The 20,097-nt window shown below is 27.8% G+C and overlaps 1 protein-coding gene across 4 annotated transcripts; it reads left to right on the top strand.

Moving 5' to 3' along the window:
- Window positions 1-13,306: 13,306 nt before the first annotated feature.
- LOC137826049 (uncharacterized) lies at window positions 13,307-18,593 on the top strand. Of its 4 annotated transcripts, none has more exons than XM_068631891.2 (7): window positions 13,307-14,086; window positions 14,181-14,330; window positions 15,702-15,857; window positions 15,950-16,081; window positions 16,170-16,334; window positions 17,133-17,602; window positions 17,724-18,593. In XM_068631891.2, exons 1-7 carry the CDS (start codon window positions 13,504-13,506, stop codon window positions 18,330-18,332), a joined length of 2,265 nt encoding a protein of 754 aa, XP_068487992.2. In that variant the 5' UTR covers window positions 13,307-13,503; the 3' UTR covers window positions 18,333-18,593. The 4 variants fall into 4 exon arrangements, 2 of the variants coding, with proteins under 2 accessions (XP_068487992.2, XP_090150681.1); XR_016515187.1 differs by having other exon boundaries at window positions 13,397-14,086; window positions 16,178-16,334; XR_016515188.1 differs by having other exon boundaries at window positions 13,397-14,086; window positions 16,178-16,334; window positions 17,681-18,593.
- The last annotated feature ends 1,504 nt before the right edge of the window (window positions 18,594-20,097 follow it).

The raw sequence follows: 20,097 nt of genomic DNA, 5'->3' as shown, positions 1-20,097 counted from the left end.
TATTTTAGTCTAATAAGTAAAAAAAATAGTGAAGAAGGTAAATTTGGTTAAAAGTGAATAAATTATTGTTAGTTAATGTATAAGCCATTAAAATCTGTCTAACAATAAGTTTTTTTTTAATTAAAACTCTGTTCTAGTATCTCCATTGTACATGCACCAAAGATCACGTTAGTGTGGTTGGGTTGTGAAACACATGAATGAAATTAAATATGCTTTTATTTATTTGGGTCCAGAGGAAAAAGGCAGGTGCATGAATGGCTACTAGATTTTGTGTCTAGTATCTTCTTCATTGAGTGCATGGCTTTTGCTACTTTCTGGTGTAATATTTTCGTAAGGCTCACATTTTTTTGCTTTCGGAAAATGGATAAAACTTTCTAAAGTCCACATAACAAAAGTATAATATCCTAAAAAATATAATTTTTTTTAAAATAAAATAAAACAAATGTTCTTTATTCTTTTTTTCAAATTCCTACATGCACCTTCACATATATCTATTCGTGTACTACATAATAGTTATTGCACTTCATACAAAAACAATAAGAAAGTGATTCTGAATCTAATTAATTTTTTCAAAATCGATTTGTGAAGTAAACATTATTTTTATTTATATATTATAAATTTGATATTATTTTAATTAATGTACTCCAACCAAAGCTTAATTGATGCATGTACATCAAACATGGGTACTTTTGTAGTCTAATTGACAATAATTACATTTCACAAAAAGGTTAATTATTATCATAATGAAATGTAAAACCTATAAGTCAAACTTAACAACACGGATTTGAAAGATAGAAGAACATTGCTTATCTTCATCATGACAGCAGTGTCTTAATAAGGAAAGGAGATGAATTTTAGCACAAAATGTGAGAAAAGAAGTTTGAACGATTCATCTTGATTCTTGAAAATATTTTTTTATCAATAAAAAATAAATAAAATAAAATAAAGTATTTAAGATTCTAACCTTGTACAAAACTCAATCCCTATACCAATACAATGCTATCAAAACATCAGCAGCCAATGCTAGATTGATTAGCCTAAACAACATCTAATTTACTATAAGAGGACAACACATTTTAAAGATTAAAATAATTAGTTATTATTTAAATAAATTAAAAAATATTTTATAAATTAAAATAATTATTGGTATTTAAAGTAGTTTCTATTATTAATAAAAATTTATGAAATAGTTTTTAAATTGGTATCTAATTCTTATCTACCAAAGGTTTTAACTACTTACTATTTTATATTCTAAATTATTTTCTATTATTCTTTTAGAAACCAATTTAGAATCTAAAATATTAGTAATTAAAACTTAGATAACTAATTTAGATATCACTTTAGAAACTATTTTATCAAGTTTTATTAATTGGATTATAACTACATATTTGTTTTTGCATATTTTCATTTTTTTTATTGGTTTCTTAATCCGTTGATTCTTTTTCTAAAGTGTCATTGGTGGTTTTGAGTTAACAGCTTTTGATAAACTTTCGGGGTATCTCTTTTGAGAGTAGTTGTTGATCATTTTTGTTTTATTATGTAAAATGATTATATCATCTTTAAAATTGTTCTTATTTTTTTTTATTGATAAAAAATATAAAAAAAAACTTTCAAAATAAGAAAAAAAGTTTAAAATCATTTTTTGGTGAGAAGATTGACCTAGATTTAGACCATGGAGAATACCCCCAACAAATTTCTCCTTGCACCCTATCATTTTTTAAAAATACTATTTTATCCCATGATTTACAAATTTTTTTTTTTGAAGTATTTTCAAAATATATTTTTCAAAATACATTTTATGAATTTTAAGTTTAACATTTCAAAAGTTAAAAAATATATTCCAAAAAAAAAATTAGAATGATTTTTTATTCTATGAATTTTTTATTTTTAAAATATATTTTAATTAAAAATATTTTCTATTTTAAATCATAATATTAAAGATAATTTGAATATTTAAAGAAAATAGGATTAATGCATAAATACGGAAAGAAACAATCGGGAGAATGAGCACAGGCCCAAACTCTTACACACTTAGGCCCTGTTTGGATCCAGGGGAGGTACTGTTGTCGACGACAGAAGTCACAACAACACCTTGTTTGGATCCATGCATGGTTGCGGGTGAGTGTGGAAGGACGAAGAAAGTTGAGTGAATTCGCCTTCTGCTCAAAGATGAAGAGAAAGTTGCACTGTAGAGTGGGAGTGCCAAGTCATCCGAAGGAAGTTACAAAGTTGCCCTTGTTTTTGCTGGAATAAGAGGAACAATGGCCCTGCATGCATGCCACATGAAGCCATGAGATTCCTGACTTGGCTCAGGAATCGTTTGACTCTGTGTGAAACTGTGAAAGGAGAGTGAATGCAGTGGGTGAGGTAGGTGGGCGTGAAGCTGGCTATATAACAACATGAAGGTGGTTCCTCCATTCACAGAAAACCAAAGAAACCGAGCCATTAGAGAGTGCAAGGTAGTGTGGTTGGAGAGATTCCTATAAGCCATCATAGTTTGTGTTAGGATACCTTGTTCATCTCACGTCCTGGGTTGATCTGTGTGATTCATCTGGGTTCGTCTGAGGTGAGAGCTTTTTTTGGAATGGTGCATAATCGATTATGCCTCAATTAGAACCAGTCAGATAATCGATTATGGTGCAGATAATCGATTTTTCAAAGTTAGTAATCAATTATCTGTAAAAATTTACAGGCATAATCGATTATCTGTAGTGTTGAAAAAGGGTCATAATCGATTATTGAGTGCCATAATCGATTATGCTGGATTTTTGCCTACCAGCATAATCGATTATCCATGGATAATCGATTATCCTATGTGTATAACTGAGAGCATAATCGATTATGTTCTAAATTTTTTTGGAATTTTGTGTTTCTTAATTTTTTTTTATGTGATTTTCAGGCACTGTTCTTCATCCTATCAGTCATCCTAAGTCATCCTATTGTGCTGTTCTTGCTTATCTTCAGGTTTTTAATTTTTTTTATGTAAAGTTATTTTTTTTTATTTCTGTTTTATATTTATGTTTGGATGATTATAATTTTGTAATATAATTTGTTTAGAATTTAGTTTAGTTAATTATGTTAAGGAGTTAGTAAATTAATGTTGGTTGTAATATAATTTATTTAGACTTTAGTTTAGTTAATTATGTCAAGGAGTTAGTAAATTAATGTTATTATTTGATTTATTATTTTAATTTTTGTAGATAGTTATAATTTTTGTAAGATTTTAAAAAAATATTTATTTGTATGAAATGAATGATTTCCAGAATGGAAACAAAATTTTTTAAAGTTTAGGTGATTAAAGAGAAGTGAAAAAGTTTAGTTAAATATTGTTTATAAGAGAATAGATTTATTTATTTAAAATGATTGGACAAAAATTATTAATATTATCATTAAAATTATTAAAAAAATTGTTTTAGTTATTTTTGTTATAAGATTTAATTGTTTATAAGAATAAAATTAATGTTTTTAAAATGAATATTTTTACAATTTGAAATAGAATTTTGTAATTCGTAGGTTTTTTAAAAATTAATTGATATTTTTAGAAGTTGTATTTTTAATTGATATTTTAATAATAAATGTACAAAGTTATTATTTATTTAAAAATGAATTGTTTATAAAAAAGATTTACAAAATTTAATTTAGACAGAATAAAATTCAAAATTTTAAAAATATTTTTATAGGGTTTTCATTTTTGTAGATTTAACATTATTTATTAATGTTATAATTAAAAAAATTAAAAAAATGTTGTAGTAATTAAAAAAAACAGTCAAAGTGTTGAGTAAAAATATGATTTTGACTTAATTTTTTTTAATTTGTATTTCACATTAATTATTGGTGTTAGAATTAAATGTTATAAAAAAATGTTATAGTAATTTAAAAAGTCAGAAAAACATTACATAAGAAATATGAATTTTTAATAATAATTTTAGATAGTAATTAGTGTTTCAAAATTAAATTGTTTATAAGAAATAATATTTTTACAGAATGTTGTAGTGATTAAAGAATAAAATTAATGATTAAGGTACAATGAATATTTTTACAATTTGAAATAGAAATTTGTAATTAGTAGGTTTTTTAAAAAGTAATTGATATTTTAGAAGTTGTATTTTTAATTGATATTTTAATAATAAATGTACAAAGTTATTATTTATTTAAAAATGAATTGTTCATAAAAAAAGATTTACAAAATTTAATTTAGACATAATGAAATTAAAAATTTTAAAAATATTTTTATAGGGTTTTCATTTTTGTAGATTTAACATAATTTATTAATGTTATAATTAAAAACATTAAAAAAGATTTTTAGTAATTTAAAAAAACAGTCAAAGTTTTGAGTAAAAATATGATTTTGACTTAATTTTTTTTTAATTTGTATTTCACATTAATTATTGGTGTTAAAATTCGACTGTCTTTGTTAGTAGCTGGACATGTAATATTTGACTGTCTTTCTTAGTTATTGGGCATGTAATATTTGATTGTCTGTGTTAGTTATTGGACATGTAATATTTTGCTCTGTGAACTTCTACTTTCATTAGCAATGTAATATTTTGGTTTTTGAACTTGCATTATTGCTTTATGATATTATGTTAACTTCTGTTTAGTTATTTATTGTAGTAATTGCATTATAAATGACATCATCATCCCACAAACGTAACAGAACCCGTAAGGGTAAATCTCCAGCAGAAGATGTTGACATTCCTTCTCCACCAACGAGGATTCCAGAAGTTCTTGATTATTCAAGATACTTCAGTACTAGGCGTCAAATGGTGGTTTTTGAAAAGAACTTTCACGCAAGAGCAATATTACCACCAAAAGTGATGCATACTCCATTTTTTGCTGGTTCAGGATTTGAATTCCAAAATCTTCTGAATTGGCAATTTTACAACCTTTCCTTGGAATTAATCTTCCGTATTATGAGGATTTGGTAAGAGTATTTTATACAAATGCAAAATTCACACCTGCTGGTCACCTTGCCATTGAGATTTGCGGAAAAATGATACACATTAAAGAAATAGATTGGATGATCATTGCTCATCTACAATATGACGGTCTTAAGTTAACCCCAGGGACGATACCTGAGGAACTGGATTTTGATCGAGGTCTAGCATTATCGTCCATGATTCGTGAAGATGTTGAAGGTCAAAATCTGAAAAATGTCGGTAGTCTGAAAATGAATGACCGATTGTTGCATTACACATGGGTGCATTGCTCATCTACAATATGACGGTCTTAAGTAACCCCAGGGACGATACCTGAGGAACTGGATTTTGATCGAGGTCTAGCATTATCGTTCATGATTCGTGAAGATGTTGAAGGTCAAAATCTGAAAAATGTCGGTAGTCTGAAAATGAATGACCGATTGTTGCATTACACATGGGTGCATATCTTGTGCCCTCGAGGAAGCAACTGTGCACAACTGCTGAATGAAAATATTTTCATGATTGTGGTTAATCAAGAATAAGAATAATGTACGCATTAATTGGCCTCATTACATAATGCAACACATCATCAAATGTCGAGATAACAAGATGTCTCTCCCATATGCAAATTTGATAACGAGGATCTTGCAGGTGTATGGCTTTGATTTGTCCAATGAACAAGCAATAATGCTAGGCTGGAATCATTACTTTGGCAAAAAAGTATGACAAAATTAAATATATTCCAGGTCAATGGCATATGGCAACTTGGTAGACTCCAACATGCAAACGAAGAAGATGATGAAGAGGATGAATTGCCAGCACAAGATGTTGAAGGTGGTCAACCTGAGGAGGAAAACCCCACTCAAAGGGAATTGTTAAATCAAATTTTGTCCGGCATACAAAACATGAATACCCGAATGGACAAAATGGAGGTTACTCTGGCTGACATTCGACGTCATCAAGGTCATTGAGTGTGTTATTATTATGTTATTGTCATTGTTATTTTTATTTCTAAGTTTATGTTGAACATTGATGAATTGTGTTTGTTATTTTTGACGTTGACATTGTTATTGTTAAGGTTTTATACTACTTTTCATGCTACTTATTTACATAATCATATTGTTTTTAATGCAACTTTTTTACCATCTTATTACTTCGACAACATTGGTTAAGTGTCATTAATGTCTGCATATCACAACACGTCGTCATCTAGTTGTACTGGTTAGTGTGCAAAAACGTGGTACTTTTACCCATGCTACTGGGAGCACAAGTGCCTTCGTTGATCCTATTTGTGATTGTGGACAATTTGCTGTTTTGAGAATAGCGACAACACAAAAAAATGCTGGAAATTTTTTTTGGGGTTGTCCCAACTACAAGGTAAAATTTATTCAATTAGGTTTCAAACAAACTTAAGAATGTTATTTTAAACTTATTCATTGTTCAATTTTATTGTTTTCTTCAAAACAGATTAGAAGTGGCATGGTTCTAGGCTGTAATTTTTTCAAATGGTGCATTGAAGACGTTGCCGATGAAAAATATGAAATTATTATCATACAACGGAATAAGATATGTCTTCTAGAAAACCGTTTGAAGGTCTCCAAAAAAAGGATTCAAATGTTATTACTGAGAATGTCTTTTCTTTTTCTAATTAACATTATTATGTTCTTCATGTAATGACTTTATATTATATATTTTGACACTTACTTAATATTCATGTTATATTCTAAATTTCTATTTTCTTTTTAAAATATATTCATTTTGCTATTCATAATAATGAAAATTATTATTAAAATTAATTTTATATATATTTGTATATATATATAACATAACATAATTTATAAAATCATTTATAATATTAAAATTATGTAAATAAATTAACTTAAATAAAAAATAATTCTTAATTAATAAAATGTTAAATAATATATTTATACTTTAATTTTAAATTATAATTAACTAAAATATAAAATAGGATTAATCATTATTTATTCTTTTTTTATATACAAGGGTAAAATTGTAATCTCACAAACTTTACTATTCAAAATAATTTATAATATTCTTACAACTATCACATCACTTACAGTTTTCAATAAACTTTTCTCACACATCCACTCTAACATACCCCAATCCAAACAACCTCAACTTTCTTCACACTTTCTTCACACTTCCACTCCCACTCACCCTTAACTTTCCACTCCCCCACATCCTTTAATCCAAACACATCCTTAAAGAGAATTAACACAATTCTTTTTCTGTCCATATAAATTAAAAATGAAATATTTTAACGACAATGTTTTTAAGAACTTTTTTAAATGAAAGTGTATATAATTTATTTTTCAAAAATGATTTTTACTATTTTAATTTTTTTTATCTCTTTCCATGTAATTTACTTTTATTTTTAAATTGAATTGCATTATTTTTTAGAAGATATTATCAATACTTAAACTAGACTCGTATCACAACATAAATTATTTATCATAAATATAAAATATAGTTCATATGTAAAATATATATTTATTTAGTACAAATTTGAAATATTAAAATATTTATTTATTATAAAATTTTATTATATAAAATAAACATTTATTTTACAATTTCACTAGTTAAAAAAGAAGCCCAAGAAGAATAAGAGAGGAGATAAAACGAACTAAAATATAAATTCTTTAAATGTCTTTATTATTTAAATGTAGAATTTAACATTTTCAAATAGGACATAAAACAAAAATATAGAAAAAGAACAATCGTAATTATCATGTTTATGCTGACCAAAATAAAATTGAAAATAAAACAACAGAATAAATTCTGAGCTAGTAAAAAATAAGACCAAATCAATTATTCACCTTTTTTTTAACTATTCTACTTATAGCAAACTAAAATGCTTTTTTATGCAATAATTAATAATAAAATATTTTAACCTAAAGTTTTCTGCATATTATTACCTAAATCTTTCACTAGGTGGATTTCAGTTTTAAGTGAAAATGGTTAATTTCATGATGTCAAAACAAGTGTGCAGTGGCGAAAATAGTTATTTTTTAAGTTTCATAAAAAATTTCAAAATATGTAAACATATACCAATTCTTTCCTTCATCTCGAGTTTTATTCTAAAATAAAGGAAAAAGGAGAAAGATTATTCCTTGAATTTATACTTTTTGAAGAAGAACTGTGATGCATATACAACATGCATATGAAACACGCCAATATGTAAAAGCTTCCACAGTTATAACAACAAAAAATTGTGATATAACAATTAAAACTAGTAATCATAAAAGGAGTCAAACATTCGAATAAACCTATTGAGGAAAAAGGAAAAATGTATAATAAATAGGAAAAAATATGGAACACTGTTCCTCATTTGGGAAACAATTTGAGATAGTACCATTTTTAAAAAAAAAAACCACTAATACTAAACTTATATTATATTAATATTTTTAAAGGGTTAAGATCTCATTTATAGAAAATGTCACTCAAGAGGATTCATTTGTGAGCATAATTTTTTCCATTAACACTTAAAAGAATGGAATCTTTTTTTGTAAATTAAAATTATTTAGATAGAAGTAAAAAATGTATATTAAAAGAAGTTAATGTGAAAGAATTTTTACAATTTTGGTTATGTTTGGTAAGAAGAAAATGGCAAGTTACATAAAAATTCAAGAAAAGAAAGATAAGAAGATGAAACTTTAGTAAGCATTCTTCTTCAAGAATCCTTCATGCCTCCTTACATCTCTCTCTTTAAAAAGTGCAAAAAGCAAAAAGAAACATAACTGGAGAATTCCAAAAGTGACGAATTAAAGAGGGTGTGTGTTAATTAATTGTTTCTATTTTCATTTTTTTTTTCTATATCTCACTTTATATAAGGTTGCTCTAAATAACTTAAACTCTTCCAACTAGGATTACAAAATAAAATAAACGAATATGAAAATATCTTTTAGTTATTTATAAATTTTTTATTTATTTTAGCACTTATTTATAAAACAATTTCAAAGTTTAATAAATTTTAAATGAGAAATTAATTACTAAAATAACATTAATATGTTAACAAACTATTTTTAAAACAGAAACTTTTGTCAACTAGATCGATATTTTTATGAGTTCAAATTCTCTGTTGATTTTTTGTTGTTGTGATTTAAAGTGTCTTTAAAATAATCTGATTCTAATATATTAAAATAACTTTTAAATTATTTTAAAATATCAAAAATCAATATATTTTAAACACACGGAATAGAAACAACACAAAATATTCACTAGAAAATTCAAATTCTAATTTTACATTATGGCTTTAAATGGAAATTAAAAATATCACCATTCGACATATTAACCTTATATTACTGTGTGCAAGAAAAATGATAAAAAATGTTTTTTTTTTCATATAATTTGCTTTGTCGACTTCAACTTCTTTTCTTTTAATATAGTAGGGTTAATTCCATTATAATTTTTTCTTTACCTTTAAAATAGTTATATATTTTTTTATTCTTGATTTTTTAAGTGAAACGAGAGTTTTTAGTGTATCATAACTAACACTACAAGAAAATAGAAACCAATTTTTAGAGACCAAAATAATTAGTTGCAATAATAACTAAATTAGAGACTATTTTAGAAACTAAAAAAAAAGTTTGGTTTCTAAATTAGTTTCTACTATTGTTAAATAGTTTCTAAATTGGTATCTAATTAGCAACCAAGGTTTTTGCTACCAAATTTAGAAACTAAATAATTGGTAGTTAAAACCTTGGTTGCTAATTAGATACCAATTTAGAAACTACTTAACAATAATAGAAACTAATTTAGAAATCAATTTTCTTTTTTAGTTTCTAAAATGGTCTCTAATTTAGTTACTATTGCAACTAATTATTTTAGTTTCTAAAAATTGGTTTTTATTTCATGATTTTCTTGTAGTGTAATCTTCTAACTCAATGACTAAATATTTTGAGGTACTTGTTTCTAACTTTTTTTGATAAAAACTTTCACTTTAGACATCACTATACAACTTGACATCTCAACTAGACTGGAGCAACAATAATTATCTGTCATCACATGAAAAAATATTATTAAAAAAAATACAAAAATATAGAGAGAATATACCAAAACTCATTGCTAACAAAAACGATATATATATATATATATATATATATATATATATATATATATATCATAAAGAATTCTAATAACTGACTATATGAAAGTCTATTATACCAATGAAATAAATATTCTCTATGAATAATTAAATTAGTCAACTTATGAGTAGATGCATTTTCTTCACAAAAAATATGAGACTTATTTTTAATTGGTTAAGATAAAATTAATATTAATCTTCATATTTAAGTTATTGTTACTTTGAAATTGTAGGGTAAATTCCCTATCTAGCACCATTTACACTTTTATTTTCCTAACTATCACCCTTTTGTTTTTATTTCTCTATCTAGCACCCTTTTGTTTTTATTTCTTTATCTAGCACTCTTTTATTTTTTATTTTCCTATCTAGCACCATTTCATAAATAAATAAATAATAAATTAATTTTTTTTTTATAATTTTAATTTTGAATGCATTAAAATATAAGTATTTTTAATGTTTAAAATAGTTAGAAATATAATTAATGAATAAAGAAATGACTTTTTACAAAATAAAAATAAAAAAATAATAAATTAAAAATTTTTAGTTTAAAATTATTTTTTTAAGAATGAAGAAAATAAGAAATTAAACCCTACAACAACATAAAAGTTGAATCTATAAACATAAATTAGTATTAATTTTATTATTATTGATGATGTAATTATGTTAATTTCAAGTAAAAAATATAGGACATAATTATAGAAAAACCAGAGTCAATTAGTATTAATTAATAGTGGACACACAAATAATATTGAAGTGTCTACCCTAAATGCAAAATCCTAAAAAAAACTAATGCAAATGCTACACTTAATGCTTAAAAATGAGAAGAAAAAAATGCAAAAATAAATAAGTATAGAAAATAAAAACAGCAATAATAAAACAAAAACAAAAAACAAAAATAAATAAACAATAACAGAAAAAAATAATAACTAAAACACATATAAGATATAAAATAAAGACAAAACAAAATAAGATAAATATACAAGATATACAAAAAAGTAAAAATCCAAACAAGATAAAGATAAGAGATATAAGACGATACTAAATAAGTAGATGTTGATCATAAAAAAAAAATGAAAGATGATCATTCATTTAATATTTTCTTTAATGGTACATTAAATAGTTTGTGCGAAATGAAATATAATTAATGACGAGAAGTGCACAATCCAATAATGTTGGGACATGTTCTTTTTGTGTCATGGTGTTTGACAATATGAACATTTGTTTGTTCGATCATGGTATTCTCTTATGTCCATATCAGTCCTTATTCGACTTGACTTAGGTATCCCCTTTGAGGTTATTTTCATGTTGGGACTTTGGCATAGTATTTGACCAGTGTATGCATGTTAATACTCTTCATCTCTTAGGAGTTCCATCAAATAGTCTTTCGTAACATGAAAGATTTGTTTCAATGTTGCTGTTTTTATTTTCTATATTTATTTATTTTTATATTTTTCTTCTTCTCATTTTTAAGCATTAAGTGTAGCAATTGCATTAGTTTTTTTTAGGATTTTGCATTTAGGGTAGATAAACACTTCAATATTATTTGTGCGTTCAATATTAATTAATACTAATTGACTTTGATTTTTTTATAATTTTTTTTAACCAAAGAAGAAGACTAATATATATATATATCAGAAAAGACAAAGAAAAGAGACAAATTACACACTAGGCTTCTAAAAATACACTTATTTTTATAAAAAAAATTATGTCTTGTATTTTTTACTTGAAATTAACATGATTACATCATCAATAATAATAAAAATAAATACTAATTTATGTTTATAGATTCAACTTTTATGTTGTTGTAGAGTTTAATTTTTTATTTTCTTCATTCTTAAAAAAAATTTAAACTAAACATTTTTAATTTATTACTTTTTTTTTATTTTGTAAAATCTCATTTCTTTATTCATTAATTATATTTCTAACTATTTTAAACATTAAAAATACTTAAATTTTAATGTATTCAAAATTAAAATTAAAAAAAATTTATTATTTATTTATTTATTTTTTGAAATGGTGCTAGATAGGGAAATAAAAAATAAAAGGGTGCTAGATAGGGAAATAAAAATAAAAGGGTGCTAGATAGGAAAATAAAAACAAAATGATGCTAGATAGGAAAATAAAAGAGTAAATGGTGCTAGATAGAGAATTGAGTCTGAAATTGTATGCCTCCATATAATGAATTAAAATATAATGAATTAAAAGGAAAAAAAATGTATATTAACTACTATTAACCTCTAACTAGTGTAAAATTTTACCACGCAATATTTCTTTCTTTATCTACACTCAATTTTAAGTTAATAACATTGTCACTCTCCTTTCTTTATCTACACTCAATTTTAAGTTAATAACATTGTCAGTCTCCTCTCATCCCATTTCTTTTTCATTCTATCATAACTTCTCAGGAAATTCCTAACAAAATTCCAAACACATAATTGGTTCCATCAATTTACAATAACAGTTCTCTGCAGCCCATGGAGCAACAACTATTTTTCTGCTTTATTTTTTTTTCCAAATTTTGTTGTTCAGTCACACTGAGAAGTCGAAAAGAATAAAAAACCAAAGGTCATTACAGCTACCATTACTAATAAACAGAAAAATTGAAGAAAAAGAATCAACAGAAAGAACAAAAAATGGAGGTTGTACTTTTTTGTAGTACAAGTAACCCTTTATTTTTCTTTCGAATCCAATAAACTCAGTAGGCCACTCCCAACAATTTGGAGTGGTTCAGTGATAATATTAATTTGAAAAGCGATTTAATAAAAAAAACATTTTTGAGACTGATCTCAAACCAAATAATAATTCTTTTACAATATTATATATATATAAAGTTTGTTTAACAAAGGAAAAAAAATCACTCTACAATTTTATTTTATTATAATAAAATAATAAATTTATTTAAATGTGAAAGGAAGATAATCCAATATCAACTTATTATTACTCTATATATATATTTTTATTTATGAGTTCTCATATGTTCACAATCTAACAACAAATTATTCCATAATATAATTAATAGAAGTAAAAAAAATGAGAAATACTCTTTTATTGTGAAATGTGGACTAATAGAAGATGTAAAACAAAAATGTTGTGAAAGTAATATTTTTTTTTATATTTATCTTCCTTCCTCTTAAATCATACAACTCATACTAAACAAAATGTAAGACTAATAACATTTGTATATTTTTTAATAAATTACTAAAAAAATGTATTTAAAAAAGTGTAACGTAGATTATTTCTTCATCATAACCATATGAATATATGTTTTCTTTTTCTCTTCTTTGGTGTTTGCTACAGTGTCATAAACTCAGAGTGGTCCATTCATGACAGTACTCTCAAATTATACTTCCCGTGTCAAATAGAAAAGTGGTAAAACATGTGAAGTTGAAGCATCAGTGCTACAATGGTCTCCTCCTGCCATGTTAAATAACACTACATACATACAAACATAATTCTCATATTATTTCAAGTTCAAGAAGGATGGATCCTGGAAATTTTGAAAATTTTGAAAATTCTGAAAGTTTTGAAAATTCTGAGGAGGATTTGACGAACTATTCATCAGATAAATTGAGTGACTGTGTGGCAGAGTTCACATTGGAAGGGAAATGGGATAAGGTTGTGGACATGTACAAGCGTGTCCCAGAGTGTCACACGGCAATGATTAACGAATCCGTGGGCACTGCACTGCACGTGGCCGTGGATTTAGACGAAGAAGCTGTGGTTTATGACCTTGTGAATGAAATTACCAGAGACAGACATGAAGAGAAGATCAAGGCACTGGAAACGGTGAACGATCGAGGGGATACTCCTCTGCATGTAGCGGCTTCGAGGGGTTTCACAAAGATATGTAGGTGGATCATAGGAACGAAGGAGGAGAGGATTTACTTGGTGAGTCGAAAGAACAAAAATGGAGAGACACCTCTCTTTGGAGCTGCCATCAACTGGAAGAAACAAGCCTTTGCTTATCTTTCTAACGTTTCCGGCCACAGCGCTCCCTTGCAAGATCTTGTGCGTCACAATGGTGACACTATTCTTCACTGTGCTATCGAGAGAGAGTACTTTGGTATGTTTCTCATACCTATCTTCTTTTAGACCACATTATTACATTATATTAATTCTTTCATTAATGTGTATATGTTTTTATGGATATGGCGCAGATTTGGCTGTCATAATAGTGCATTATTATGATTTCCTTAGCACACATAAGAATAAAGAGGGATTAACCCCTCTCACAGTCCTTGCTACTAGGCCCTCGGCCTTCAGAAGTGCTACCAAACTTTCATGGTGGAAGCGAATCCTCTACCACTGTAAGTATTCTGGAAAATATTATTTTACTGGTTTGTTATCTGTATGTTTTCTACTATATCACCATCCAAGTATTATTATATATCTACGATGTTAATATATCGTATCTATACACCGTATTTCATGAAATGAAGTAATATTTAGATACTTGTATCAGTGTAAACTATCCATTTTACTTAAAAGCTACTATTTTATCAGTTTTAATCAAATAAAAGTTTAAATTCTTTTAACTTTTTATGAGCAATGAATAAATAATAATTAAAAGACAACAATTCGGGTATCTGAATCTTTATACAAATATCTTCAACCTCTGTATGTAACTAACAAGTTCATAATCACTACAAATTCAAAAATACATCATAAAAACAAATCCACACTGCTTCCTACACAAAAACAGCTTAACCAAAGGCTAAAAGTTACATAATTATGCAGTATACAGCACCAAAAACAGAACAAGAGCTGCATAATTATGCAGTATGCAGCACCAAAAACAGGACCAGAAAACTTTCTCCCTTCCAATTGGCATCCGTTTGCTTGGTTCTTGATGACCCTTGTAGCATTAACACCAGTGCCCCCTGCTAGTGCCAAAAGAACTTTTCCTAGATCCCCTTCTGCTTCCTAAAGCATTTAACAACTGCATGACCTCGTGGAGAAAGTCATAGAAACCCCATAATGATGCTCCCATACACACAGAATCTCTCTGTCAGCACCCTTTCCATACCATAGCTGCTTAGCATTACCAACTGCTGCCTCATAGATTAGCTTCATAACCTCTAGACCAGAATCATGAATCCAAAATTGAAGCTTCAAAAGCTGCATACCAACTACCCCCACGCCATTTGCTTCCTCTAGGTGACACCTCTGCATGATACCTCCCCTGCACCTACAGCCGTTAATCCCAACTCTGAGGTTCTACAAAATTGCACCAAATTCTCCCAAGAAATATTTTCCTCACTTTAGCTTTCAATTTCTTGCTGCTCCAGATTCACAGAGCGGAGCTTTTACAGCTGTCAAGTGCTTAAACTCACCCAAAAAACAGCATAATGCCTTTACTTCACCAAACCAAATGATAAATCAATTTGTCCAACAATCATCAAATGTCCATCGTTTTACTAAAATCATGTTCATGTATATAAAATAAAATTAATTTGACAACTTTCAATGGTAAAATAAGAAAAACTTTCTAGTTTCAGATTTAAATCAGGTTAATTACAGGCGTATGCTTTATTTTGTTTAGAAAAGAGAGGATTATTGATCCATTAGCTTGATTAGTGATATATAATTTTTAAAAATGATCACACTTACTAATCGTAAGTACAATAATCTGTAAAATTTCTATGTACATTGCAAATATTTTTTTCTTTTGTCAAAAGGTATGCTTGTGGAACAAGTGGACCCTGAAAAACAAATGAAGAAAATTTTGGAAAAGATGAAGAAGCAACCAGAATCTGAGGAACTGAATTATCCAAAGAACTATGTCACATTATGTGACTTCTTTGCTATATTCAGAGGTCTTGCTGCTCCAATTGGTAACGGGTTCTGATTCTATCTTCTCTTTTTTTCTTTCTTTTCTGGGGGACTAGTTTCTCAATACTCAATGTATTTCTTACACATTTTTCAGAAAAACCATCAAAGAAGAAGCGTAAAATCGTATTTAAAGCTGCCGAGGTTGGATATTTTCCACCAAATTATGAAACCAGTCAACACTTTTTAAGGTCTGCATATGTACATACTCTTGGGCTCTCAGGAGTAGGTATGTGTTCTTGGTGCTAATTTGTTGATCTATTGCTAGCTAATGGTTTAATTAATAGGATTGATCTGGTTTGATGTGCTTTTTTAAGCATTAAAGGAAATAAGGAACACGAAGAAGAGGCATGAATGGAGTGGTCAACTCTTGAAGGCACTATTGAAAAGACCTTATGCAGCATTCACAGGAAGTGGGGGTGTCCCAACTGATATTCAAGTTGAAGCAGATATGTATAATGTTTATAACCAGTATAAACAAGGTATGTACGTATGCAAAAACCAACTCTCTATCTTATGCTAACTATATTACGTGAAATTTATGTGTTTTCTATCACTCTTCTTAGATTAATTATATAGAATCTGAGTTAGGCTTAAATACACTTTTCAATAATTTAAATACACAATTGTTTCGATGTTTTTGAACTAGCACCCAGTGTCTGATGGATGAAGCTCAAGTCAAAATCTATGAAGAAATAGACTTTGTTTAAAGAAATAATTACATAGAATGAATATGAAAGGATTAAGAAATACTAAACCTAAGTAGTTAATAAATAATAGTTAGATACTAATTTAGAAACTACTTTATAAATTTTTATTAATAATAGAAACTATTTTAGATTTCAATAATGTTTTAGTTTATAAAAGATTTTCTAATTTAGTTAATATAACGACTAATTATTTTAATTTTTAAAATTAATTTTTATTTAATAATTTTCTTGAAATGTATATAAACCTAAGTTTATTAGAAATCAGAAAAACTATTATGTAGTGTCTAACACTAGTAAACATCTAGTTCATCGTCCAATAAATAAAGGGTCTAACATGGTACAATCAACAAATGAATAAAAGATGCTGTAAACTTGATACGCTATACGATTTATAGTCATTTCCATACCTTCAAAACTAATTTAAAAAATTGACAATGATGAATAAATTTAAAAAGCAATCTCCTTAAACATGCTTAGAAGTTTTATTAATAAAATTCTTTTGTCTGTAAAATATGTATGTGAAGATAAAGAACAACGTTTACCTTTTCTGGTTTGACTTCATACTGACAGGTGAAGCTAGTGCAGCTAATGAATTGAGATGGTTGGAAAAGGAAGAAAAAGAAATACAGGCTATAGACAAAAGATCTTTAAGCCCAAGTGACACAATTAAGAAAGAAAGTGATAAAGTGGCTGAGAAGAAAATTGACAAAACGGAGACAGCATTTCTGGTTGCAGCAAGAAATGGCATAGTTGAAATGGTGAATGAAATTTTAAACCGAATTCCAAGTGTCATCCATAACACTAATTCACATAAAGAGAATGTGTTGCTGGTGGCAGTGATGAACAGGCAACCCTTTGTTGTTGAGAATTTGAAAATGAAGATGCAGTCAAAACCAGAAGTTTGGAATAATTTAGCTCTGACAGTAGATGAAAATGAGAACACCATATTGCACTGGGCAGCATATGCTCCAGGGGGCGACAAGTCTCCACAGATAGCTGGTTCTGCCTTGCAAATGATGTGGGATATAAAGTGGTTTCAGGTATACACAAACAAATGTTACTTTGAGTTGTCAACACATCAAGATTGTTGTTTTAATGTTTTGTACATTGATTACTAGGGTATTTCATAGAATGAGCCTTTATTGTTTTTCATTGGAGCAGTATATTAAAAGCCTTGTGCCACAACACTTTTACTTTAGAAGCGACAATCGGGGGAAAACTGCAGGGCAAATATTCGAGGAAACACATAAAAGCCTGATACATGAAAGTGGCAATTGGCTGAAGGAAACATCTGAATCTTGTTCTGTTGTGGCTGCACTTGTTGCTGGTGTTTCCTTTGCTACTGCCAGCGCCATCCCCGGTGGCACCGATGAACAAGGTAGGCCTCGTTTAGAAGGCAAGCCTGCATTCGATATATTTGCCGTTGCTTCACTTGTTGGACTTTGCTTCTCTGTCACTGGACTCATAATGTTCCTTACCATTCTCACTTCTCGAAAGCAATCCAAAGATTTTCGCAGATCTTTGCCATTCAAAGTTCTTCTAGGCCTGAGTTCTCTCTTTGTATCCATTGCTGCAATGTTTGTCTCTTTCTGCTCCGGTCATTATTTTCTGCTTAGTCACAGATTCAAGATGGTTCTATACCCCATTTATGCAGCCACTGTTTTACCAGTCATTTTCTATGCTGTGGCACAGTTTCCACTATACTTTGATCTTATCACGGCCATTCTAGCTACGGTGCCATGGACAGCTGATAAAGGAGCCAAGTTATAGGATGTGTTGTGCTGGATTCATCATTCATGCAATTGTCATTCAAATCAATTTTCCCTTTTGATATTTAAGAGTGATTGTGAGCTTGTTTTCCGGGTAAATATCAAGCAAGTTTGGTGTGAATGCATTTTTTTTAGCTATGAAAAATAGCTTTTGAATTGTAGCAAGGTTCTGTTGGTTTCTTGGAAAGTTCCGATTGAGGAGAAAAGTTTCTGAACAGTAATGCTTTAAATAAATTTGAGTTCAACCTTACATTGAGAGAAATGAGAATCACAGCCTGCAAACTGTTTTTCAATTTACATTCTCTTTACCAAGCAGTGATACAAAAACAATTTTTTAATAGACAATTCTTTCTTTTTTTGTGTTGTCTCTCTTATTGTTTTGTCACGTCTTCTGTGAACATATTATTTTTCTGCAAATAATATGTTATCAAGATCCAAAAACTATTTTAATGCTATTCCCTTCCTAATCTTCATATCAACAATGGTGGTCGCCTTCCGACTATACATAGATATTTTACTCTCTTTTTTCTATTTACGTTCAAATAGACTATTATATATGTTCTGCTATGCCCATGTCCTTGTATATAAATTGGGACCTGAAACTTTCACTTCCATCAAACTTTATACTACTATTCCACAAATCACTTTTATTAGTCTTTTTTTCAATAATTTAATTTATGTTTTAATTTAATATTTTATTAAATATATAGTTGATAAATGCAAGCAAGAGAAAATGTAGGTTGTCAAAAGTAAATTTTTCCATACAAATTAGCTTATATGACACACCAACCATGTCATTGCTGATAAGGGACCCTCACAATTAAGTGATGGTTGCTTCTTACTGCACCTCCATAGGTTAGGTTATTGAGTTCCCCTCATAAGTTTTTTTATTCCAAAAATGTTTTTCTGTAAAAAAAATTAAAGTGTAGTTTATATTTTGAATTACATAATTCAGAAGTCTCTTCAAATCAATGATTAACTTCCAAATTACTTAATACATAAGTGTTTTTTCAGATTTGATATTAGTTTCTGAATTATATAATTTAGAAGTTTTGTTCTAGATATGAGATTAGCTTATGGATTATGTAATCCAGCTATTCTCAAATTCAGAAAAAGACTTTCGAATTATGTAATCTATAATATTATTTCTTTTAAAATATATTTTGCATTACATAATCTAGAAACTATTTTCGAAATCGAGATTAGCTTTCTAATTATGTAATCTGAAATATATATTATTTTTTTTAAATTGTTTCTGGATTCTATAAATCTAGAGAAACAATTCCAGATCAAAAAAATATTACAGATTATGTAATCTGGAATGTTTAAAATAAAACAAAAGACACTCAAATCAATGACAAACAAATGCAAGAAAATAGTGTACCGGATAAGTTAAAATGAAAGAAGAAAGAAGATGTAAAAGATGTGTGAAATTTTAAAGATTAATTTATTTTTAACTAAAGAACAAAAATGTATTTTTACATAGTATGGTGCCCACGACCCACCTTAACTGATCATTGACTGTTTCTTCCTGCACTTCCATATGTTCTTCTTCCACTTCCATAAATTTTTGTATTTCCAAAAATATTCCTTTGTAATATTCTGGATTATGTAATCTTTTTTCAAATTCGTAATTAGTTTCCAGATTACATAATCTGGAAGTCTTTTTAAGCTTATGGATTATGTAATCCAGAAGTCTTTTTTCAAATGCGTGTTCGGATTACATAATCTGGAAGCTACTCTATGGGGGTGACACAAGAAGAATA

Source organism: Phaseolus vulgaris, chromosome 8, assembly GCF_051622355.1.
Source record: "Phaseolus vulgaris cultivar YP4 chromosome 8, ASM5162235v1, whole genome shotgun sequence".
NCBI classification, from domain to species: Eukaryota; Viridiplantae; Streptophyta; class Magnoliopsida; order Fabales; family Fabaceae; genus Phaseolus; species Phaseolus vulgaris.
This window is presented reverse-complemented; position numbering and strand designations above follow the sequence as displayed.